At 34.3% G+C, this 27,429-nt stretch overlaps 1 protein-coding gene across 5 annotated transcripts in view; it reads left to right on the forward strand.

The window, feature by feature from the left end:
- LOC119080688 (carbonic anhydrase-related protein 10) overlaps positions 1–27,429 on the forward strand; it is an 85,366-nt gene that overhangs the window by 15,410 nt on the left and 42,527 nt on the right. For all 5 annotated transcript variants that reach the window (XM_037189139.1, XM_037189165.1, XM_037189157.1 and 2 more), the window contains one exon: positions 20,887–20,934. In XM_037189139.1, coding sequence (XP_037045034.1) covers positions 20,887–20,934 — 48 coding nt within the window. The remainder of the gene's footprint in view (positions 1–20,886; positions 20,935–27,429) is intronic.

Here is a 27,429-nt window from a genome sequence, read left to right on the forward strand (position 1 = left end):
TAGATTTTCACTTTTTCATTTGGTATTGTTGTCATACCCGACGACACCGCACATATATATATATAGATGAGGAGAAAGAGATGGGGCGATGAAGAGTTGGTGTACACAATAAAAAGCATTTCTGAAATTCCAAACCGTTCACGCCACAAAAGAATATCAGCAATTTTACAGATGTGAAAATAATAATTTTATTTTGAAATGTGACTGCATTGTAACCAGTTCCTGAAAGGCATTCTGATTCAATCGCTTTACATGTTACATATTACAATAATGAAATTCAGAGATTTTCAAATTTCGTAAATAGTAAAATGCTTACAATCTTATTTATCTTTATGGAATGGATTTATCTCTAATATTGGAATGATAATCCATTTGCAAATCAATCGCCGAGTATTGGCAGATCGATAGATGTATACGCATTATACAGTTAATAAAATATTATTGAACTGTAGCTTTAAACTGAATCTTCTAGGTTCAGTAGTTGAATACTTACCTAAGAAAATTCGTTAAATTTTTCGATTTTCTAGAATTTTCTTGAAATTCTTCTAATTATTGCATTATTAGCATGATGCTGCTACACGCATGCGCGTAGTAGTGTCAAAACCGTATAAAGACGTATAAACAGTTTTGATAGTTTGTGTGGATCAGCTGAAAAACAGCTGAAGCAAATTCATGCTGAAATCTCATTGCCTCTAACTGTATTGGCTCGATACGAGATTTTCAATAGCAATTAGCTTAGAATATGAACTTTAAAATCACTACACCCAAAATCACCCAAAAAGCCGACAAACGTTTTACCTTTTGTCGCTGAGAGAAAATTTTTTTGTGCATCGATTGAAAAATGCGCCACTGATTGCACCCATTTCTGAAACAAACTGCGAGTTAAAAATTAGCTGATTTATTTACCACAAATTCTCTATTGATATCGGCTTATTTACAGAACATAACAATTTCTCACAAATTTTCTTTTCTTTTTTTTATTGATTCATTAAACAACTAAATCCTTGATATTGATAAATCAATGTACTTAAAGACCAGCACAACGTAAAAAAAATGTCGAAAACCTTATTGAAAAAGCACCACCAAGAATTTAAGTATTAAAGTTGAAAGGAGGGTGATGTGTTCTGCTCTGATCATTAATTTATATAAAGAAAATGTTTGGAAAAATCGGTAAACTCCCTTGTGGCTTTGCCGCATATTCAATTATTTTTTGGTGTAATGACTTACCCATTATTTTCGGTTTCAAGTTCCTCTCTTGAAAAATCTATAGACCGAACCGTACATGACTTTTACACAAACTCTCTACATGAGCAATGGAAGTAAAGGAGGAAAATGAAAAAAAAAAAATACTTAAAAATCGCTTTTATCGATGATAATTTATTGGTGAAGAGAAAGGAATAATGGAAATTGTTATAATAATTTTCGTTCCCCATTGAAAGGACTTTCAAAGGACGAGACTAGACATTTAAGTGCTTTATTAAGCAAAGAGGGGAAATGTTTGCTTACGTTATTTTAGTCACTGGAATTAAATTATAATTTCATTCATACAAATCTATAAGTAAAAAAGTGACATCGTCCAGACACAAACGATGAATAGGTTTAAGATTCAATTGATTAGATTTATAGGAAGAAGAAAAAATTGAGCCGTTGACGATGAATGTTCGGTGATAGCTTACACGAAAGGAATAATAAGATCTAACAATTTCAATCCACATTCGTTAATATATCATTACATCATCACGATGCGCATTATAACGTCCACATATGAATATCAGTGGAATCATATTGGAATTATTGGAACTTATCGTTCCACAGTTGAAATCGAAGAAAATTATCAGGAGACACTTCCGAGAAACAAACCAGAGGTTATATGAAGATACAGCACTCCGATTTCAAGACCCCAGATAAGGAACCACTAGATAAAGAATTCATTTATTAAAAAAATTGTGACAAAAAAAGGAAAACCTCATGTCAATCATATTTTGTTGGAGGACTAATCCAACCTTAAAAAAACTCTTTCGTCAGAATTTTTGATTACTAATCAGCCATTGTAGAACATTACAAAAAAGGACGAAAATTTTGTATTAGAAAAGTGCAAAATGTTAGCAAAGGTGGCCATGCAATTTACTTTCTCATCTCTCCTCCTTGGGAAAGAAAATGTTTGCCTTTGTTAATTCAGATTTAACCCACTTCCAAGTCAGCGTGTTTTCATGTCCGAGACATTTTCTCACGATTTCAATATCAAAAGCAATCAAATCAAAAAGTCATGTATATTACAATCAATTGGATCCTAAACAATTATTTCAATTAATAATTGATAGCATAAAGCAAGTAAAAAATACCCCCATTACATCGTCCGTCGGTCGTACATCCACTTTCGATCACTTTTATCTATTCTCGTTATAATTTCCTTGTAAATAGATTGAAATCAGGAAATTGAAATTTGATTGATGAGTTTTTATTGCTTCCTTCTTCAATATTTTCTTTCATAAGTTTCTATGAATTATGTCGGTCTGTTAAAGTTAAAAGTAAAACACATTTCCATTGCCTGTGAATGAAAATATGAAATTAAATACAAACCACTTGACCGGTCGTACCGAGACTTTCACTTCACATGCCATTAAGCGTTTATTTTATATACACCCTATAGTGGATACGACGCGACAGTTATTAGGAAAACAAATTCTTCGAAGATGAGCGAGAGAGGGAGATAGAGGACTTAGACGAATGCGATAAGAACTAAAAACTGTACTTATGTCCCTACGTTTCTTAAATTTTCCAAGCGATGATGACAGACTGTTTCGATTTAAACTTATAACCTTTTGCAAAAGATAAGCGTATGGCTGCCATTCATCCTAAAACTCCTTAAAAACCGAAAATTTCGAAATCTTTTTTCAATATTAAAATATGACGTCATAATGCAAACAGTTTTTAAGCTCTAGGAAGAAGTGCTACTGTAGCTATATAGCTCAGATTTTATTTATTTTTATCTAATTTCCTGATCCACCTTAAGTTTGATTAAATTTACGGATGACTGAATATCTCCTGTAAAAAACCCATCTTTTGAAAAGTATAAGACCGGGCTGGTCACTACAACAAGTCTTGAAACATTAGCTGAAATAGACCTAGAACCTTATACAATGGAAACGCCTCTAAAATTTACTTAAATTAAGATGAGACAGGTTTTAGGAGACAAACCGTAGCAGCTATGCCCTGAAACCGTATTGCAATATAATAGTTAAATCTATTACTTCGTTTGCTTAAAGGAGCACTAAAACCCTAATTGGTGACGACAGATGACTAAATATGTATTAAACGGATTAAACAATGTAGACACATCGATTGCAGCAATCAGAATTTTCAATATCAATCCGATTTCGGTTTCAAATAAATTTAATTTCACTTTCAGTCCATCAATGTTTTCCAAATTTTATTGATTCGCACACATAAAAAATGATTTTCATAAATATTGTCGTGTGTTGAGGTTTCATTTTTTTTAAATAATTCCCTTCAATGTCTTATTCACAGGAAAATTAATGACTTTCTACGTCATTTGTCAGATGTAACGATAATGAACAAAGTAAAATCAATCGAAACTTGTACCCATCATTAACCGAAAAAAAAAACGTTCATCACTATGTCATTTATATATATGTACGAACATGAATCATATATCGGTATCGGATATTATCCATCCATACATATATATACATATATATGTAGGTTAATAGTGATGCGTGATTAATTTTCCGATTATTGTTATTACATTTTAGTTACCAATGAATGACCCATCCAAAAAATTATTATTTAGTCATTTTCATGTTATAAATATTTATGTTATATTTTGGTTATTGTTGGGGCTTTGTTTATGTTTTACGCCGCGCCGGCTATTTAGGACACATCAGTCAGTCAGTACCGACACAGACAGAGATAGACCGGTAGAGAGAGAGAGAGAGAGAGATAGATAGAGGAAGAGGAAGCAGAAGGAGACAATGTATGTACTTGATCGGTATCAATGCATGCATGATGATATCCAATACGGACTACTCTTGAATCATAATATCAACTACAGAGTACAGAAGGTAAAATGTTGTGTGCGATGAGCACATAATATATTGATGGAATATTTATTACCCTTACGACTGTTAATAATGATGGTTGTAGGGCCTATGGGAACGTTTACGATCACATGATGGTAAATCAATGATTTTTTTTTCATATATACATTTTGGATTTATTAAATGGATTGTAATAAGCGCACAGTCATTGTTTGATGGATGTCGAGAGTGTGTAGATTTGTGTGAAATAAATTATATTTTTGGATTTTATGTGTATATTCGGCGGGGATTGTTTAATTGGTATATAATGATATGGTGTGAAGCGGGCCGGACTAACAAATCAATTGACGAAATGCATGTAGTCCGGTTCGCGCCGATCAATTGCGGCTGAAATAATACATATGTCGCAGTAGAGGTTTGTTCTATATTTAAATTCACTTTTAGAACCATGTGTGTGTCCCGTCCGGTCCCATACAAAAATTTTGTCCGTTTCTTTTCGAATTAGAGTTTTTATTCTTTACAATTTTCCTTCCACAGTTACGTACGTTATGTTCAATTCTGTTCAATTTTACAATATTCTGAGAATGTAACGCAGTTAACTGTGAAATGAGCAAAGTACTTAAAATTCTCAATTTAGGGAATTTTTCAAAATTACTTTCATGAATTTTTGAGAATTTTTAGAAACATTTCGAATCCCTGCACTGCAGGGCCAGCAGTCGATGAACGTATTTTAGATTTTTTTTCTCTTTTCAACGTTATTCAATCCACAAGTACAATGCATTAATCCATATGAAATCACATTGAAACATAGCTCGATTACAACAAAACTTATGTGCCCGAGACAGCAGTATAAGTATGAATGGCTATCTAGGCGTCAAAGGTCACAGACGAATGAAGAAATTCTGTTTGAGTGTATGGTTAATGAAAGGTCCAAAATGTTATTCAACTCTTGAGATCAGATCGTGTTTTGACGGGTTTCCGGCACGCTAAAGCTATCACAACCTTACACAACGATAATTAACTTCTACTTCATTCGGTAGATATATCATCAACGTTTTGAAAGTAAACTGGTTAAGACCGAGGGTTTAACAATTATTTGTGATTCTCTTTTATTTTTCCTTTTGTTGATTTTTCTACAAAATCAAAACAGATCGTGAAAAATTGAAAGAAAACTCAAAAAAAATAATCAAAAAATTCAACTTAGTCAACGAAATAAAAACCGATATTTGAACGGTTCAGTTCAGCTGATATTTTCTATACAAAATTTAGAGTACACAAAAGGTTTTTTGTTAAGTTTGATGGATGAGACACTTGAAAACTGTGCTGGAACCGCCTTCGGTATTAACGCCAGAACTACTTTACACAACCTTGGGTGACCATGACCAAAATTGTTTTGCTCGATTAAATTTTTTCAGACATTTTCCAAACAAATGAAAACAAATTGGTTCGGATAATGTCAATGTGAACATTAAATCTCAAAATTGTGTATACTCATAATCGTCAGAAAACGCAGAATTACTCTAAATGTATTATGTTGTAACAGGCACCATTATAACTTAAACGGTTGGCTGGAATCGCAACATTCTTTTGAATAAAATAGTAAACCAACTATTTCTTTTTTCGAAAAAAAAGAAAGATTAAGATTTGAATGCTTAAACCTCTTCTATTCGCTTTCATTTACTCGAAATGTAAAAATAATAGCAACGACGCGACCTATGCAAATACTAAAGTCAATCAACTACCTTATGCCGTTCCTGCAGGTTCCTATGGAAACGGAGCAAGTGGAATAGCAACTTTTATTTTTAATCCACTTCTTTCATAGGTTTTGTGGACGCATTTTGCACAGACAACATAAAATTCCCTTCTGCATTTCTTTTAATTAAAATGAGTTCTTTGAAATGATTCACATAAAATAAATTTACTGTCAGTGTTCTGGTTCTCCGCATAAACTGCACAAAGTATACATACGAAAATATGAAGGAGAAGAAAAAAAAAGAACACAAAAAAATCCGAGCTTAAATAATATCCACTTTCTGTGTAAGGGGACATAAACGATGGGTGTTATAATAATTACATTTTCTACATACGTGGCAAAATAAATATTTGACTAAAACACAATGCTGCATGAGCAAAGAAACCTCGAAAATGAAAAATCGATTCTCATATGTAAAGTCCTTTTATGAACATTGTATATACTGTACTGAAATGAACAAAAAAAAAAATGCGATAGACAAAGATTTAGGAGACCTTCTTGCTTGCATGATTATATATGTATACACAGAGTGATATGGATTATTTACATAAAAGGGTTTTTCACGTATAACACAGTCACCGGAAGTATAGTATAAATATACATCAGGCAATATCCTTCTGCACCCTAAAGTTAGGAAAATGAATGCATTTCCTCTTGCATACCTATGCACCTCAGTGTTCATGCCTTCAACACTAAACTCCGAACATTGTATGTTCATCCATTATAAATACGAACTGAAGTCAGTCTTCACTATCTGATGTCACGTTTTGCATCTTAATGAGTGTTCATGTCTCACTAAAAAAAACCTGAATTTTAGTTCTAGGCATGATAACCCCACTGATTTATAATACGGACATTACACGAGTTTGTGTACTTGTAGTATTACGTGGCAAAAAACTATGTAATTTCCACGGAACTCAAATTACAGACTTTTCATGGTTCAATAGTCATAATATTTTTCGTAGAAGTTTCCACTTCAATTTTTTGTTATTTTCATCGAGTTCAAATTTGATTTTTATCGAGAAAATTGAATGAAACCCATAATAATTATAATAATTGGCTAATTACTTGGCTTTCAGCTGGTGTGCAATAGATTATATCGACTCTACACTTATCTTACCACATTTTTCCATATTATTTTTGTAATTGAAAATTAAATGAACATTTTTTGGGGATATATTTGGATTAAGAATTTTTTTCGTTCTTTCTCATGTCTGCAGATTGGATTTTGTTTCTGTACAGATTTGATATAGTTATGAATTTTCAGCCGTAATACGGCTAAATTCGAACGAGATAATAATGTTGTAAAGTAGGTATCGTGCACGGGTGGAAGAGATTGAATAACTGAAGAGGAAAAGTTTTTTAGACAATTTTTTTTACGCTTACGAAGATTACGACTTTTTTTCTAATTTAGGCAACTAACAGATTTATTGATTTGATATTTAACTTTTTACCTAGCATAATGGAAACGGTTTCCAGACAAGTTTGTGCATTGAAGAGTTTTGATTGATTGAAGTATTTAATCTTTGATGATCATCGTTCAGTGTACAGTCAGTTGAATTAACGCCATTCCTCAAATGTTTTGTACTTGTATTTTCGAGCTGTCGCGGTCTGCAGCATCTATTTAAAGTGGAACTGTTTCTTCCTACCTGCAGCAGGTAATTTTAAAAGTCTTACCTGCACGGTGAAATTTTCCCTTTCAGCTGTGTTACGATGCAAGATTTTTCTTTCATAAAAGCTTACAGAGTGTTTACATCACATTCTTCTTATGCTGAATTACTGAATCGGAAAGTCACTAGTTGGCGAAATTAAAAAAAACATTTTTTCCGATGCGAATCTGGAAAGAGATTACGGCTTCATTTATCAATTCTATCTCAATTTTATCTCAATCCTACTTTAGTAAAATTGCAAACTTTTATGTTCAAGATTATAAGACTTGGGTAGCAAACAACGCGACCGAAGCGAGCGATTATTTTTTGTAAAAGAATTTATTTGAAGGCCTTTTTGGAGATTGTTAAATGAAGCAACTCAGCGAAAAATTTTGGCCGTGGGATTATGACCTGCGTCAAAAGAGAAGGTGATCCTAAAAAAGAAGGCAAAGAGGATGTTTTCATAAAGAAAGAGAAGTTCTTAGAATTAAAAAAAGACTAACAAGGTAAAAAAGGACTAATGGGAACCCTAAATAATTATGCTGCGTTTTCCACTGTAATGAGATATTCACCACAATGGACAAAGCAGCATAATTGTTGGTTCGCTCAACGCAAAATACTCGCACATCTTAGGTCTTACCGTTCTTCTTCTTCTTCTTTTTCATCCTGTTTCTATCCACTGCTTGACGTAGGCCTCCCGTTGCCACTTGTTGCCAATTTGCGCCTGCAATTCGCTTTATACTATTATTCCATCTCTCTGGTGTCTTGGTCTTGTTTTAGGTGGTCTCCAGTTCATGATCTTTTTGGTCCAACGTTCGTCCGTCCTTCTTGCAATATGTCCCTTCCAGCTCCACTTACCGTTGCGTTAACATAAAAAATTGTTCATCCCGAAATATTTATATTTATCTGCCTTACTAGAACCATAATTTCCCACTTTTGAGTATTTTTGTTTTTCTTGACCAGCACTGTCCACACGCCTCGATAACAATTTTGGCATGAGATGCATATAATCTTATATTATAGGTACAACTCATAAAATAATCAAAAATCTTGCTAAACACATTAACAGTATAGGATAACATCACTTTGTAGGGAAAATCACGTCACACAGCACACAGGTGAAATTCAATTGCCAGAATTATCTAAAATCCAATATAACTATTGTCAAATGAACAAAAATATAACCCCGGTCACATTTCTTATCTTTATAAAGTCGACTGCGCTGTTCTGCATTTAATTTTAAATACGCAAATGTAAATGTTCATAAATATAAATAGAAGTCAATAAATTACGACCATTCCACCAACGCTCAACATTCATCCAATAATACATTTCGACACAACTTCCTTTTGTAAAGTGCATTTTAAACATAAAAAAAGTGCTTATCGTTTGTTTTATGCATTATTCGATTTCACAGCACAGATAATACTCACTCGAGTAATATATTAAATGCGGCGAACAAAAGTTCTCGACATTTAGTATTTTTTGTATCGACAAAGATGTATAATATATGTGGATCGAATGGATGTGGTACGTTTGTTCTACCAGCTGTAACACGCTATGAAGGGCAATGTGAATAGTGGTTTAAATGACTAGCTGTGCGTAACGACAATTCGTTAGAATTTTCTTTTACTTCATATGGTCTGAATCATGCCCTGAATATGTGTTTTTCGAAAAATCATTGGATAATAAAAAAAAGCTTCTCCAACTGGAGTTGGCGGAGGGGGGCATTCTAGCATTCATAATCGAAAAATGCAGCATAATACGACGTGTTAATAGTCCCAACAGTGCGGGTATTTTATTGCAGAAAATGAATAATATTACGAGAGCGAACGTGTTTTTTGCGGTGTTTCACATCGGAACAAAAATGAATCCATAATTTTCACATTTTCTTTTGCCTTCAATAACTCCATTCTGTGTAATAAAATAGAAGCAATAAATTAAACGAGCAAAACCGAAAATTACAAAAACATACAAAACTCGTTGTATTATTTTCACAATTGATTTAGCAATTATTTTCGACTCCACAACACAAGAGAAAAAGAGAGTGTGTACTATGAAGTGTTTTTACTATGATACGAGGTGTAATGTACAAATGAATATGTACACGACACCGGTGTAAATACAGAAATCTATTGCCATTTATTTAAATGGAGTTGATATATTCTACTATGGTTGTCTCTTTCCACTTTACTTCATTCGCTTCCGATTTTACACCAACAACTTGCTCCTTTGATTGTACATTATTATAATCATGCACAAAAGTAAGCTGGAAAGTAAACTGCAACCAGAGACGTTTCGAATTCGTGTTATTTTGTTTAGAAAAGGGCGAATAAACGTCTCGATATTTCCATAAATTTTCGGAATGTGATGTCTAAATTTCCCGGAGTCTCTCCAATGGTAAATGAGCTCGCATACACAAAAAATGCGGATATGATAACGATGACAAACGACCTCATATAAGTGTGAACAAGCCATGCGAAAAGAGAGTAATGTACGAAACTGTAGAGATAATGAACTGTTGGTGCGCGGCTGAGGAAATAAATTTAATAAAGTGGAAACGGTTGTGTTGTCTGTGTAAGTGTGCTTGAGGTAACGCTGCAGCGGGGATGACAAAAAAAAACGATGACACTTTTTTCGAGCAGAAAATTATGCTCAGAAGGTTGAACAATTTAAATTGTTTGTTAATGCGAATTAAATTCCGTATACTTAAAGTCATTTAGTTTTAAAATTGGGCCTGTTAAAAGGGGGAAAATTATAGACTGCATGCGCCAGCCGTCGTGGATATGGTTTTATACATAGAAAGGTCAGCAAAATTTTATATTAGTACATTACGTACTGGTTTCTAGATTTTTATTTGACATGTGTGGCGGTTGCAGGTCTAGCCGAAAGCAAAATATGGAACCGAAAAAGTAAAAATAAATTTTTTTCACCGTCAACGAGTTTTAGCGCTAGTGGTCGAATGGCGAGGATGCAGCGAGTATGACGTTGCAACGATAATTCGTGGGAAACGTTTAAGCTTGGAATATTTCTGTAAAATACAAATTTCATTTCCATAGTAAAAACATTTCGAAAAGAAGCGGCTAACCCTGCGTTAAACTTCCAGTAAACATACAAACACCCCTGGTGAAAAAAATCTCTAAACCACGAAGTACGACATGGCCAGAAATCGATTCATTTTCACCAGGGACCTAAACAGCTGTATGCTTTACTGCTCTATATGCGATACCTTTCGGAATGGGGATACGTCTGTTCCGAAAGGTTATTTTGAGATGTGGAAACATAATCAACAAAGACTAGTCATATCCAAAAAAAAATTTGACGAAGAGTTCACAGTTTTAACGATTTAGACCGATTTGAAATGGTTTGAGACGCGAGCCAAAGGTGGCGCCGTCGTTTTGGAAGAGATTTTTTTAAATTTTTACTAGCTAGATACAGGTGCAAAAAGCTTTGTTTCTTAAGTTTAAAATTCCACTCAACCTTTTTGTGGCTGGTGGGTGTTTTAAATGCAACCACAATTTCCGCGTTTTACTGTAAACAACAGACTAAGAAAAATTGTCCTGTTCCATTATTTTCACGGCAGAACATTATTTCAACCTAGAACGTGGCAACTCGGCACAATATTCATTATTTATTGACAGGTAACAGACGACTCACTTATCTGTTATCATCGGCAACGGCTGTTGTGGTTTGTAATTATATAAGCTAACATTTATGCTCGAACTAATGACGTAAAGGGTTTTGATTGAATTTAATGTAAAGAACGGAGGATCAAAAGAAGTAACAGATCGGTTCGCCAGTCCTTGCCGTCTTCAAAAGCTTAATAATATCTTAATATATCTAGGTCTATTGTTGTGGTTCACATTTCATACGGTTATTCTGCTGAAGAAAATCGTTTAAAGAAATTTAGATATTTAGAGCTGATCTAAGCATTTTATTCTACACCTGAGATAAAGTTGAATCTCAAACAATTACTGAAAATATTACCGTCTACTGCGAAAGCTAAAGGTACGCTATATACTTACGCTAAAAAAATAATCGAAATTTGCATACATATTATATGCAGCTAATGCAGCTTTTACGGTTGGAATATTGTTTTTACTTTGGATGGCAATATTGTAGCTATTTTATATGCAGCATTTTATTCAGCTTCGCGGTTCTGGTATATTATTGTAGATCGACATAGACTGCTTAAGTCCTTTAATTTATTTTTGTTTTATAGAAATGTTTTTGTGACACTATTTTTGTTGTGAGCTCAAGTCTGTTGTAGCATTTTCCTTATGCATGCCGTGATACAAGCATACCGTATTACTTCCGTTGTATATTCGCTATATATACGGTCTGTGTAGTTTTTGAGTTAATTGAATCGCTGAGAAATAATTTATTGAGAATACCAAGAAGCCATAATGCTACGAGAATTTTTTTTTTGTATGAAGTAACATTATGTTTCTGCTATTAAACGAAAAACGTAAGTCATGGTATCTGCTGCAATGAGAAAATGTATATTTAATTCTGTATTATGGTCCATTTTCGTGGTTTTAAATTTTTGTTTCCCGTTCCGTTCGACTGTGCTTGTATAAACGGTACGAAAATAAGTTCATAGGATCGTTCGGCTCACTGACTCGAGGGAGTCTTAAAAAATATGTGATTCGTTCTGTATGAAAGTCGTTCCTTCATCGCTTCTTTGTTGAAGGCATCCTTCACTCTTAACTTATTGTTTAAAAAAGAGAGAAGAACTAGTGACTGTGAATAATGGGAAGGGGTAAGCGTAACGATATCCGTGCGCTGAAAATACGACTTTGGGGACCGTCTTTCAGTCTGTTATAGTTGATGAACTTCATCCGCTTTATGTTTCAATAATTAATCAAATATTAATTTAAAAACAAAGTGAACGGCAGTATACTACACCCGATTACTTTTACCAAAGGTTTTAACAGTTTGTTTTCTCTCGGCTTATCTCGAATTTTAAAACAAACCTCCTAAGGCAAAAAAATTATAGACATCAGGTCTGTTACTTCCTTTGCTCTAAGCACTTACAGGAAGTCTTGCTTATATTTGTCGTTGCCGTCGATAAAACAAGTTAAAAAGTTAACTTACTCGATCCGTTTTTCATAATTATCGACGAAGATACGTTCGGCTATTTGCATTTGCATACATGGTATTGTATGACCTAGCATAAGGGACCACATGCTTAACGTGCATTCCGAACCATGCCTTCAAAGTATTTCACACTCTGAAGCATTTCGTCTGGGATGGATATATACATGGTTTGAAATGTCTTTGCCAGCAGGCCTCACACAGTCTCGAGCCACACCTGGTTGCTGGTGGTAGTCGTCCGAAGGTCGAAAAAGTGTGTTTTGTAACCTATTTTTTTTGACCGCTATAAATGATTGTTCCGGGTGAGAGTGAGCTCGTTGGAAAGCTTTGTTCAAGTACTTTCGGGTCATGCCTATTTTGTTTAGATTCATTGACATATGTGAACTTTACACAGGTCTGGGCTGGTACTGATGACACTTAATGTGAACCTAACATGCTAGTCGTAACATACATTGTCTAAGCTTTCCATTGATACCTCATTTGCAGTGCTGGTGATTGCTGGCGAGTTTTACGAGTAGCGGTTGTACTAACATAAAATTCTGTTATGTCGGCAATCACCAGCACTAGCACTAGCACCAGCACCAGTATGTTACGAATAGCATGTTAGGTTTACATTAAGCGTTATCAGTACCAGCCCATACCTGTTCTGTAAAGTTCACACGGATTTCGAAAATTTTTGGTTTTCCTTTTTTTCGAACATGTGTCAATGAATCTAATCAAACTATGTATGACCCGAAAGTACTTGAACTCAGCTTTCAAACGAGCCCACTATTACCCGGAACGATCATTTATAGCGGCCAAAAAATTAGGTACGATTTTGATAGGTGGATTTTCAAAAGAATCTGTCTATGTAATTGTTTGGACATTGTCATTTTGTTGACTATTGTCCAAGAACTATATACAACGCGTAATTAACGAACAGTCTAAAAATGGTTTTTCTGCAAAATTTATTTAGCATTGTTCATCACACTGTATGTCACCAAATCGCATTGAAAAGATTTCTTTCATAATGAAATTAATTGGGTGCACCACAAAACAAAAAATATAAAACGCATTCATTCACAGGTCCACCGATAAAATTTCCTTTGAATATTCATTCATTCATTTGTCTCATGACAATATTAATACGAAAATGTTAAATTTGAAACCCGTAGGTTATATCGTAGGAATTATTTTATTAAAATACTTACTCTCCGAGCAAACAATTTCATGTTATCATCACAACAAACTGAAACTTCAAACAGACACAATTTGCGTCATATTAAGCCTGCAGCTTTGTCGACGGCATTCCTAACTTATGCATTATTATTATATTCTACTTCTACGATATAAAATATGATGTAGGTTGAAGTTGGCGGTACCAAGCGTTTTCTACATATTTTCCGAACAGAAGAATTTACGAACTCCCCAAAGGTGTTTATCGCAGCATGACTTAAGACTTGTTTGTATACTCTAACATGACGACACCAGTTCACTTTGGTTTGAGGATATACATATAGGAGGGGTATATAATACGACACACAGTGCATGTAAGAAAACATGTGTTGTATAGCATTACCGACTGTAATGGAGGAGTGAATAGCTGAAAGGAAGACAGTTTTCTTTAGGATATTCAATGTAAGACAAATAATACTGAGCCAAGTATAACAAATATTGCTATTCGTGCAGGACTCAAGCGAGTTAACTACTAACATGAAGATTAAATAATAAATTTCTTGGAAAATTGTTCAAATACTTTACGATATGCTTAAATGATATTGCATAATACGAAAGGTATTTATGTGAAAATTTATGATCTTTGAAAATGTAGCACAAAATATACTACGTGCCATATATGGTGCTAATAGTTTTTTTTTTATTGTGCAACATCGTATTTTGCTTTTGTCCTCACTAGCACTGTTACCGGGCTTCGCACTGATTAAAGTAGAAATTACATTTTGCGTAAGGTAAATAGAAATATCAAATTTCATCGAGATGTGTAGATTGGGTCAACTGTATTTTTTGTGTAAATTTTCCTTAACGCTGTATTGAAGAAGGTTTTCAGATTGATTTAACTCATAAGCGTTGGATTGGCCGAGGGCTTAAATTTTCCGAAATTTTAATGTAAATCACAAAAATTACAGTTAGAGACAGTGAATTTTCAGCATAAATTTCCTTCAGCTGGTTTTCAGCTGATCCACACAAACCATCACAACTGTTTATAAGTGCGTGCAGCAGCTTAAACCGTATAAACAAATATAAACAGTTTTTATTGTATATGTGGATCAGCTGAAAAACAGCTGGAGCAAATTCATGCTGAAAATTCACTGCTTCTAACTGTCACAATCCTCATGCGAAATTTTAATTTTCCGATATTTCAGCTCTCAATAATTTTAACTCCCATAAATCTAACTGTCCGCGAAATATCTTCGATGATTATAATCTACTTAAGCCTTAAATCTTTGAAAGTTATAATCTTGAGAGGTTTGATACATTAGAACGACTTGCTAACATGAAATGCTTTCACTCACTTTGTTCGGGCTAAAAAAAGCGAATGTGTCTGAGTAGAGTCGTCCGAAATAAAAACTCAATAGTAGATTATACTGGATGCTGTGAAAGTAGATTGTTACAGACTCACTCACGTGTTTTCGAGCAACAAACTTCTGTAATGGTATTTTTGTGGACGAGCTTAGAGTTTGTACATCCGAGTCGAGGCGAGGTATGTAACTACACCGTCGAAAAACAGTTATCAAAGCAAGTTGCTCAAAAACCCACGAGTGAGTTGCTTAGTATCACTCAGAATCGATGAATTACGTAGCAGCATCTACAATATTCTGGTTTATTGACTGTCCCATGATAATGTAATGGATGATTTTCACAGCTGATGCACGTAATGGTAAACTTTCACATGGCGCAGGCAATAAATATAATTTTACTCGTAAAAGGACAAAATCTTCTCATTTTCAAAAAACATTCTTAAAACTTAAGGGCTCGCTGTTTCGATGACTCTTCGGATTCTAAACTAAAGTTTACCCTTTAAAGGATATCGTACGAGCAGAACGAATTGAACTTGCAATTTGCGTAACGAAGTCGGCCATTTTGTATTGTACAGCCATTTTGAGTTTTCTAGAATTAAATCTCGTTGTACAATTTGTAAATTAATGTTTTTGATGCTCTATGTTCGCGACTTTCGTTCAATATCCGAAAATAAATTTAATTAATTTCTTGAAAAACTAGATGTATTTTTATATGGCTGGGGTAAAGGGCCAAGGGCACTGATTTTCTTCTTTTTCACAAAAAATGAATAAATAATTTAACAAAACTATTACCAACAGTTTCGCTGCAAATTCGTGAATTAGACACAGCTCATTAATATCCCAGCAAAAAAAAATTGTTTGAGGTAATTAAATTTTTGCTCATTACCGAAAGCGGTATACCACATATATAAATAATCTGGTCGGACATAAATACGTTTTAATGACTTTTTTCTAAATGAAAATAATTTATGTCTCTACTTTAAGTAAATATTACATCCGAACTACACAACTATAATCGCTCTTTATGTGTGTGCACTGCAAGATTTCCTTTATGAAAAATAAAAATGTATAAAATTTCCCTTCCACTGTCTATATATTATTTTATGAAAGTACACATGCATGCATGCATGCTATGTAACCTTATAATTACTACCCGACAAAAATACATATCCACGCGGAATATCTTAATATTTAACATTAAAGCATTAAAAGTTTAAGTACTTTTCCACCACATCTTCTCTAATTAGATAAGTTTATGCGGATGAGAAGTGTACGAGTGGAAAAGCTAGACGCTCTATGTGTTATGATGGGCTTTTATAATGCGAAATGTGGCAAAATGTATGCACACTTTTAAGACATCTTTTTCGTAAACGTGAAATAGAGACTGTAACTTAGGCAAATGAATGTATGGGGATTGGTTAAGTTGGGGTGTGTTTTGTATAAGGCAAGTGGTTTAATCTAAGTTTGAACTAGAAGTGGTTAAGCAGAGCGATGGTATGTGGTTTGTCTTCTCGGGTAATCAACGAAGTGTGTGGATGGTTTTTTTTTTGAAAACATATTTGAACTCAAAAACAAATTTAATGTTTATAATATGTGTTGATGGAATAGATTGTATAATTGGCAAAATTTCTTTTTTTACGGGTGTCTGCATCCGTGAACAGTTTGGAATGTTTTGATTTTCATTGATTAGCAGTGCATTTTTCACTTTGATGTACACAAACAGAAAGTCAAGTAAATAAGTTTTGCTTGAACGAAATGTTGTGCATAAAGTTTTTTGTGGGGTATGCTTGTGTTATGTCAACAAGGGTAAAACTTTTCGATTGTGGTTGGATTTTAAAAATGTAAGACGTGCGACAGAATTTCAAGATATTTTCGCAGGAACTTTTTGGAGGAAATTTCTACAGAACCAAGTAAGTGCATTGCATTATAAAAAATGAATTTGAGCGGGAAGTTGAACGGGCAAGGTGCGGAATTAAAAATCAGGTGTGATGAAAGAATGAAATTATGAGTCATTAAAAGGGTGGGATAGGGAAATCTACCTAAATAATTTAAAAAGTTTTACAAAATCGGTTCATCCTAGAAGTGTGACTTATGATATCATCTATTGTTTCAAAACCTCTATGAATTTAAAGAATCAATACTCTCTCTAGCAAACAAACTCTCAGCTCTCTGTGTCAAATTCACACTGTATTCTACAAACACTATTTCACATTTTGATGGAGAACGCTGTAATGTACATGTAAATTCCAAAGGCTACTTGATTCTTTCACCACCTTAATAAAAGTAGTTTGGTTGCTAGAGAGAGTATTGAAAGAATAGAACGTCGACGAAGAAACTGTTTTCATGTTACCGGCGTGCAAGCGCTGAAAATCCTAAATAAACGGTGAGAATGGATAAACTAACGTAGCGTTGAATTGACACATAAAAACTGCAACTGTTTCGATCTGAAGGACTAATACAATGCATTTTATAATCATTCGAGAATTATATTTATACGCTGCACCGCAGTGTACAGTGGAAAATAAAGTCGAATGAACACTGATATCATGTCAGTGACATGCCGTGACTACGTCGTTCTTCCAAATTCTGTTCTGTTGATTTTTTTGCTTTTTTGCATAAAATATCTTACGTTTCTGCAGAAGAATTCGTTTATGCTCCTTCCCGATAATGAGTTTCCCCGCAGATACGTAATACGTCATAGTGACAGTGGCAAACAGAGCTTATTATTATTATTATTTAGATTTTTTTCATAAAAAAAAATTAAAAACCAACCAATTTACTGCAAATTAATTTAAAAAAAATTAAATTTCTCAAATTTAAGATTTTTCGACAATTTTTTGGAGTTTTTAGAGTTTTTATTATTTTTTAAAAGTTCTTAAATTTTTAACGAACCAGGGAAATTTGTCATTGTTTTTGGATGTACACGTCTAGCGAATTATAAGCTAAATGAAAGGTATTTACACACGAAGTAGAGACGCTAGGTGTACCACCTCCAACGACCAAACAAACCACAGTGTCAAAAAGCCGATTTTTTTGTCATCAAATTTAGTGACTATTATGTTATGGATAAGATTGGATTTTTAATTTTCACGTGAATTCACTTCACTTCCGTTATTTTACACAGCATCAGAACCGACTCGTTGATGGAATCATCGCAATCAATCTCTTTGATTTTCAGATGTCCAATATGGATTAATGCACACAGCCTATTCGAATTACCTGTTACCATAAATTTCAATAAATCAAATGTCATCGTTATTGTATAAATTAATCATACACCTGAAAAACATAAACATTGAAATACAATTTTTGACTATGAATTGATCATAAAATTGTTCAACGTAATAAAAAATAATAATTTTATATCCACATTTTTTATAGCATATGATACATAAGCACATTTCAATCGACCAATATATCACAAAAGCACAAAACCGACAATGCACAACAACAGAACACTTGTGTATACTGTGTTCTGTGTATAGCAGAGGAAAGAGGCTGCAGGAATAAAACACATTTCAACTTTTCCCATATTTCAATAAATTCGATGATGTCAGACTGAATGTAGAACATTTTCAAGTTCATTCAGACACGACAAATGAATATCTGTAATTATTGATCACAAAATAGATTTGAATTGTAAATTTTATGGATTTTGACTTTGCTCAGGAAGCGTTGATTCTCTCTATTTGGATAATATAAATCTAATATTTAGAAATTTGATTCTGTAGTTTCGTGCGAAATATCTTCAATCAAAATCTGGTTGGTATATAATGCTTAACTGCATTAATATGAGTTATCGTAAGTCTTACCCTATAAAAATATCATCGGATTTTGCTATAAACAAAACTTTTTCACTGTAAACCCAAAGCTTTATTTCATTTCGTAAAATTTATCACAAATATAAATTTACGGAGTGTCAAAAATGTATGGAACTCAAAAAGTTTACAGTCGGCGACTTTGAAATGAGGGACGAATTTTGTTTCAGCTGCTTTTCAGCTCATCCACTAATCTGTCGTAATTTGCATGAACAGTTATTTTGTTTAAAATTTTCACTACTTTTCTTATGCAAATTACGGCAGTCATACAAACAAATATGCTAATAATTGTTCATAAGACGTAAATGTTGTATGAGTCGATCAACTGAAACGAAATGCGACACTTATTTCAAAGTTGCCGACTGTACGAAATCACACAAGTTTTGACGGGCCTGACAATTTTCGTCACTAGTATATTGTCAATGTGTTGCACAAAGTCGATTTTTGTAGCACCAGTAGAACTTTTTGCAATCGACACCTACAGCAGACAATGAAGTCAAATGTCATTCGATACAGGTGCGGCAAAGTACATACGTCACCATTTCAATACGAAAGGTGCGTCTCTATTTCGATAGCTACTTTTCTAACGCATGCTAAAATGTTTTTTTCAAGGAATAAGCTGGAGGCGAGTCCTGGAACCGAGTTTGCTAAAAAGCGTTTTAGCATAAGTTAGGAGCAATGTTTTTCCTTAACGACGTTGGAAATCCGCGAAAAAGTTAATTAAGAAAAGGAATCCGTAGCTACAAAAATATCCTGGATCCTGGCCAACAACACATAACTAAATTGTTACTGGGCTGTGGCCTGTTAGTTGTTCGTTAAACGGATAAAACAAAAATCGAAATACAAACTTTCCATTTGCAAATCTCCATATCTCGTAGGTCCCATTCCATGCAGTCAATCCACATTTTCTTCGGTCACCCTCTGGTTCTCGTACCATCGATATGACTCACAAACAAATGCTCCACAATATATATTCATATGTTATTCAAGCTAATTTCGTCTATTTTTTTTTCTAAATATTTAAAATGAATGCAGAATGAATACAAAGACTAAAACTACTTACAATAAAAATGAAGATGCGGTGCAGACTATTCGGCGACAAACTCCATTCAAGAATTTATTTTCGCTGTCTTTCCCTAGTCTGTCTATATACATGTGTACAATGTAGTCGCAATGTTTGGTGTACTATCAAGACATTGATAAATTTATGTTTTCGAAAAGGCGACGTTGTGCTTCCAGAAATTTCAACTATAACTGATGCCAACAACAACAATTGCTGATAATAATAAAAAGAATTAATGCGTTTTGCACAGACGAACGATATAAAAAAAGCATCTAATATTTTGTGTGTGTTTTTTTTGGGGGGTAGAGCGAAGAGAAACAGAAATCATTTTAGACAGACTGGATATTAAAAGCAACGAATATATATATCTGATTTTCATAAATAGAAAGCACAGCACATCAAATCGGTCTCTGCGGGATTAAATTCAGTATTTTTCTGTTAATTTTTTCCAGACTTTTTGTTTTCAAACATTTTTATGTTTACGCTCATAACAGATTTTTTTGGGAATGACTGTGTGGCGCCAGAATGGCTGGCGCCAATGATTCTATGTGTACAATATTACTGTTACAGTGGAGAGCATGCTATTTTTCCGACAGACAAGTGCATTAAATCGAATCGGCCGTGTTGGGATGGGAGGGCGAAATAGTATCAAATTTTGTAATGTATTATAGTAGACGCGTTTCGAATGCATTTTAGCTGGAAAAATGTATTTTGAAATGATATTACTGCTGCACTACTTAACTATTTTTTGTATGGTTTTAAATTGGTTATAAAAGAATAATATTTTAATAAAATTTTCGTGCACAATAGACGTTGTTGTTTTTGTCGTTTTGTTTATTTGTTTACGATAAATTCTACAGAAATTGAAGAAATGAATCTGCTTCAAAATATTTAATTCGCTGAAATTTTCATTTTGTTTACTTTGCTTTCAGAAATATCAGCTAGCTGGGAGGAGTGGTGGACATACGACGGAATTTCTGGTAAGTACTTTTTTTATGGGAGAATAAACGTTGCAACACAAAAACGTTTTGTTATTGTACAATGTACATGTCACATATTTCGTCGTAAATTCCTGTATAATATACATATAAAGGGATCAATAGCGACTTTGAGAGATTTCACCTGCTAAGTCTATATCCTACTTTATTGTGCAAGCAAAAACGAGACAATCGCATAGGGGAATTCCATAGTCTACTGAATGTTACAGAATTCAGAAAGCTAAACGCATCGCAGAAACCCGTTGGTTAAAGAATGAGATTAGCAATCATCACGCGAACCTGGTAGCCTGGGAAAGGCAAGCTTACGAACTACACCTAAGAATATTAAAGGAATGCACAGACAGTGTGAGGTATGAAAAATGGCTTGATGAATACCGTAGAATATGTGTGGTCATTGAGCACAAGAAAACAATGGCCCGTGTGAAGCAGCAAAACAAACTCAAAAAACTTCGTATGAAATATCCGCCGTGTGTGAATAAGGTGGTGAAAGGACCGAAATATTTGGAGGATTTTGTCATCAATTTATCGTCGATTGAGCTGTCCAGTGAAGAACTAACGTTGCTGAACAAAGGTCTGAAGTACATCCCGCCACCAGTAAAATCTCCGATTGAAGACATTTGTGTGGATATAATGGCATCGATGAAGCATGAGAATGATGAGGTGAAATGCTTCGTCGAAAATAATGCAACCAAAATTGTTATGAGAGAACTAGCGAAGCGTAAACGTGTTGGTGGATCTAAGCACAACAAGAGATCGAATGAGACAAGTGAAGTATTGAAATCCCTGAGAGAAAAGAATGTTGTGTTTACCAAAGCGGATAAAAGCAACAACATCGTAGTGATGAATGCCGAGCAATATGAACATATTGCCAATAAAACCATTAGTCAGGGGCCATACGTCGAACGTGAAACGGATCCGTTATATGAAATGGTAAATGAAGTTGAAACGGTTCTTGAGAGACACAAAAATGTACTATGTTCTAATCCAAGATATGAATTGAGGAAATGGAAAGAAAGCAATCCACAGATCCCCCAATTTTATGTCCTAATTAAAACCCACAAAGAGCCTGATGAAGACGGTGACATGAAAGCCAGACCGGTGGCCTCAAACACGAACGCTCCGACTGAAGCCATATCGAAGAAGCTGTCAAAGATATTTAATGCAATGCCACCACCACCTGGTAAGTCGGTTAAGAATGGCACTGACTTTGCGAATCAAGTTTGTGATGAAAAAGTCAATAAGAACGAAGAGATGGGTTCATATGATGTGACGTCACTGTATCCTAGTGTCCCTATCGATTTTACATTGCGCTTACTGATGGGATGGTTGATTTTGAATGGCACTAACCAACAATTAGCATTAGCGTATGTGGAACTGGCCCAATTATGCATGAAACAGAACGTGTTCCAGTTTAGAGGAAAATTCTTTTTCCAGTTTGAAGGAGCATGCATCGGGAGTGCACTGTCAAGCTTTTTCGCTGAAATGTTCATGTGTCACTTCGAAATGAGTATTGAGAAACACCCTTTGTTTCCTAGATTCTATCGCCGGTACATGGATGACATTTTCGTAATCCAGAATCAAAGAATGTTTGATAGAGTGAAAGCGATATTTGAAGAAAGGATGGACGAGATAAAGAAGGGAACCATCAGGTTCACGATTGAAAGGCAGAACGGTGGAAAAATAGCTTTCTTGAATACCCAATGCGAAGTGGTCAATGGTCAAATTGAAATCGATGTATACCGGAAACCGACACACACAATGCGATTAATAACGAGTGATTCCTTCCACGATATGAAACACAAGATGGCTGCTTACCATGCGATGTCACATTTTATGCATAGCCTGCCGTTGTCTGAAGAGAAGATCAGGGTTGAAACTGAGAAAATCGTCGAAATTGGTGAGACCAATGGTTTCAGCAGGTCGGCCATCATGGACGTCGTAAATAGGCACCGCAAAAAGAAACAGCTGAGAGACATCTCGACGCTTTACAATGACCCACCGGAAGAACCACTCAAGAGAATTGCCATTAGGTATTTCCCGGAAATTACTAGACTGCTGAAACCGTTATATCGCAAAGTAAATCTGGAACTTGTGCACAGAAATGATGGATCGTTAATGAACATGCTTGGATCGATAAAAGACCCCCCTCTTGAATTACACAAATCTGGAGTGTACCGCATCTCATGTTTCCACTGTGGGCGTGCGTATTATGGAATGACAATTCGCAAACTTTTCGTCCGTTTCAACGAACATGTGAAATCGGCCAATTGGAAGAACAAAACAGCGGTTGGCAAGCACATTTTCACTTCAAAGCATGAAATCAACATTAGTGAACTCGAACTTATTAAACCGGTGAAGCAAATGTGGAAAGTTGAATTCTGGGAAGCGATACACATTCATAAACATAAACACGAGAATTTACTCAATGTTGACGATGGCAATGTAACGTCACCACTTCTCAATGTGTTCCGCCTGGAGAGAAGAATTGACAAAAATATCATTGATCTCACAGACGATACGAATGATGAGATTGTGGACGCAAGTGAGATTGATGAGAGTTTAGAATCAGTTTTTTATGATTGTGAATGAGAGATATAACGAAACGCATTGTTGCGCTTTTGGTCATTTGAATGTAGGAGGTTTTACTGTACACACACTGGAATGTGTACATGTTTGCAAATAGATGTGATAACAGATGTGATTCTTATGATATGCAGATATGTAGAACTTTTCTTCCTAGCTTTATATGTAACATGTAGTTTGTTTTTTACGTAATCTTTAGACGTTGATTGTACTTGTATTTGAATTATTGTTGTACGTTATGACTCCGTATAAGTATGATCTAAAATGTAATTTTTGATTTAGGATGTAAATTTTGTCTTTAGTCGAGACGAAGCCTTGATAATGATTGCGTGGCAATCGAAACTAGTAGGCAAAAATCACAATTGGCATAATTTAAAATAAATAAAGCGAGTATTTGAATCGACTCCAAACGCATTTTTTAGTTTGTTTTCACGTAAAATTATTATAATTGTGCCGTGTTCCGTGCCGTCTTTGAATCATTTTGGATTAACGATGGGACTAAAATCGAAGTTTCAAAGTCTTAATGAGGAAAGAATTCAAAAAAAAGTAATAGAAAAACGGGTACCTTAAAATACAGTTATACGGTTATGAAAAAGATCTAGTTTCGCAGTTTGCTTCTCTCAACCGAAAACGTCAAGCACTCAAATCACTCCTTTTTAAATAATATTATCAAAACGACGATGTGATGCTCATTTCAGTTAGAAATCACAATCGTATCGTAACACTGATTTTGGAATGAAGTTAGCTTCCTATTTTTGGCAGTTTCCCGCGCCGCGTTACGCATAAGAGGTGAAATAAGTGACAAGAATCCTGTTCTTCCGGTGCTAATACGTAATATATAATACAACACGTGAAATAATATTGTCGACACGATTTCCCGCTGCGAGTAACACATGTAAATAGTATTATGGAGAAAATGGTAGAGTAACAAGTTAGCGATGTCTACGGTTGCGTGATTTAAAATACGGTTAACGGTTAAAAATAATATTATTGCTCATATTCAAGGTTGCATTTCGATTTTGACGTTAATATGCGACCTAGTTTATCTAATTGGAAGATTTGTATTATTTTTACCACACGAACATTAAAAAGTTTTTAACTTCAACTAGTATATTACACTCGCGGAATTTTGAAAACAGACACATTTTCTGTTTTGTGATCTACTGGTTTTTTGTGAATTTTGCAGGTATTTTTATATGGAGAAATCAGTAACTCAAGTAAAACACAGAAACAGAAAATGTGTCGGGATTTTCGTGATAGTAGTTTCCTCTTTTGGTCTTTTCCTTTTACACAAAAATTTGCAAATTTGCAATGGGTACGCCTGATGAGGTAATCTTATTGAGAACTCTGGACAGGTAATAGTTTTGAAATGGTTTTTAAAATAGTCCGATAATCCCTTTTTTGAAGCGTCACCTCGAGATTAAAAAAAAAATTACTTCGTCCTATGACAAGGGGTTACTCACTTCAGTAAATCATAGTAAATCTTGGGTAAATAACATCAGCGAAGAGTCAATCTTGTAGGAAATTTAACTGGGACAGGTGACGCACAAGTTCCAGATTTTAGATTAACCTCACATTATGACACATTCATTTGCCGCGTCGAGGCATTTGCGCAGTCACACAATTATTAATGAAAATTTTTCAGTTTTGTTAATTCCCGAAAACCTATCTTCGCAAACTTATCAAACTGACCGTAAGAAAGCGAAAAAAGAAAATTTTTCAACACCAATTTCATTTCTACAATAAAATTGTAATTTCTATTATTCATAGACGCTAGAGAAAAGGAGAGAAAAGTTTTCATACTTTTTAATAAAATTCTGGATGAAAATATAAGAAAAGAAAAATCATAAAAAGTCTAAGAAAGTTTTTCAACTATCCTTTTCGACATTATTTTTTATTTATGTTGTTTCTGAAAGTATTACTATGCATACACAGCCAGACAGAAGCGTTGTTTTTTTTTTATCTCGTCAGATATATGTAGGATGTAGGCATCCATGATCGTAATAATAATAATAATATATGTGAACGTGAAAGGATATTTATGTTTTGTAACGAAGTTTTTCATCGAAAAATTGGTTTCAATATCGCATATCGGTCAATGGATATCGGCTTATATAGGCTGCGTTCCTCACTGCGTTATTAAATCATTATCGTTTCTATTCAATACCAATACCGTTGAAAATTATGATGTCAATTGAATTTATAGGATTTCTATGTTTTATACAACATTGATTACATTAGAATAACGAATTGGAAACTATTAATTAAACTGGTCCATGAATGCATTCTCTCTATCGAAATATGGAGAATTCATTTTAAAGCCTGCCATTTTGCCAAAACTTAATCAAAATCTATTTGTATGGATGCATTCACAGATATTGTTTTGTAAACTTTTAATAAAATTCGTTCAGCCAAAATGTTTGTGCTATTATGTAGTGATGTGTTTCAAGTTGGATTTTAGTACAAATGGGAAATGCTGAATGTTATTTTTTGAAATGTTACATAAACAATCACTGGGAAACTTAACCGTTTTATGATCTAGATATATATGTGAAAAAAAGGTTAAAAGGTTGTAGCAAAAGTTAATCGTTTCGAATGGATTTCGATAATGAATTCGGAAATCGCAGCCACATAAAAAAGAACCTGGATTCAGGCCTGTCAATCCTCCTAAAATTGAGCGTGAAATCCTGAAATGAATTGAGAAGGCGTAGCACCATAAAAATATCCTGGAGTCACGTCTGCTACTCCACCTAAAACTCAGCGTGATATCCAGAAGTCGTGGTATAATCTATGGTTAGAAGAAAGGAATGTAATTACCGTGAGAATAAAAGGACCTAATCTGATCCGACCTAAATTTGTGAAAATGACTTCCTCTTAAAATGGGCTAGTCACCTGCTATCGGCAACGACAGCAGAAATAAGCGTATACTTAGACATAAATTGAATTTGCGAACCAACTTACTGAACGGGGATCAAATTCTTATCAGATCCTATTCCGACTTTTCTCTAGACAAGACAAGATTCAATCCGCAACAGCCATGCATTTAAAACAAAATCTTTTAGTAGTGTTGTGAATCTGAATTCCAACATGTAATCTTAGCATAATCTCACTCAGCCGTCTAAATTTTTTGTAATTGGACCGAAATGAAGAATTTTTGGTGTTAGAACGTTTCAATACCTACGACAAATTGTTTCGTTCCTGTGTCTGCAGCAAATGTATATGACCAGATCATTTACCTAAATGTTTTTGGATGGAAAATAACATTTCTCCGTGCTGAAATAATAGACTTTGACATTCAATAACTCATTTACCACAATGTATAACTAATGTTCCACATACTTCACCAACAACCTCACCAACATGAGTATGAGCGAAATATGTACGTAACATCCATTCAAAAATATGGATTCATACATTTATATATCTAGTCAGTCAGTTTGAATATAAACATATCTATATTCTATGTACAAATGATAGAACTAAAAGCTCCGCATTGAAGTTAGTATATAAATGTGTACCGAAACCAAACCATACAATATATTTCCGAGACGACACAATAATGTTCTAAAATATTCATCATTGTCAATGAATATTAAATCGGATTGTTGTTTTAATCTCCGTGAACATGAAATATATATAGATGTAGTTTACAGTTAATCCAACTCGGTGTAGAGTTGAGCGGGAGGACCTAACATTTCGGATGCCCGCGGTTCGATGTCCGTACGAATTTCGATTGTAAAAAAATCGCTCTTCCCGATGGCCAGATAAATTTTAGTGTTGGCCCAACATTGTCGTTTTAATTTTTGACCGACCGACTTTTTTCTTTGTTTATTTGCCCGAGCATCTCCAAAAACATTTAGAATTTGAGGACAATTTTTTGCCGACTGTTAACGA

Source organism: Bradysia coprophila, chromosome X (genome assembly GCF_014529535.1).
Source record: "Bradysia coprophila strain Holo2 chromosome X, BU_Bcop_v1, whole genome shotgun sequence".
Classification (NCBI taxonomy): Eukaryota; Metazoa; Arthropoda; class Insecta; order Diptera; family Sciaridae; genus Bradysia; species Bradysia coprophila.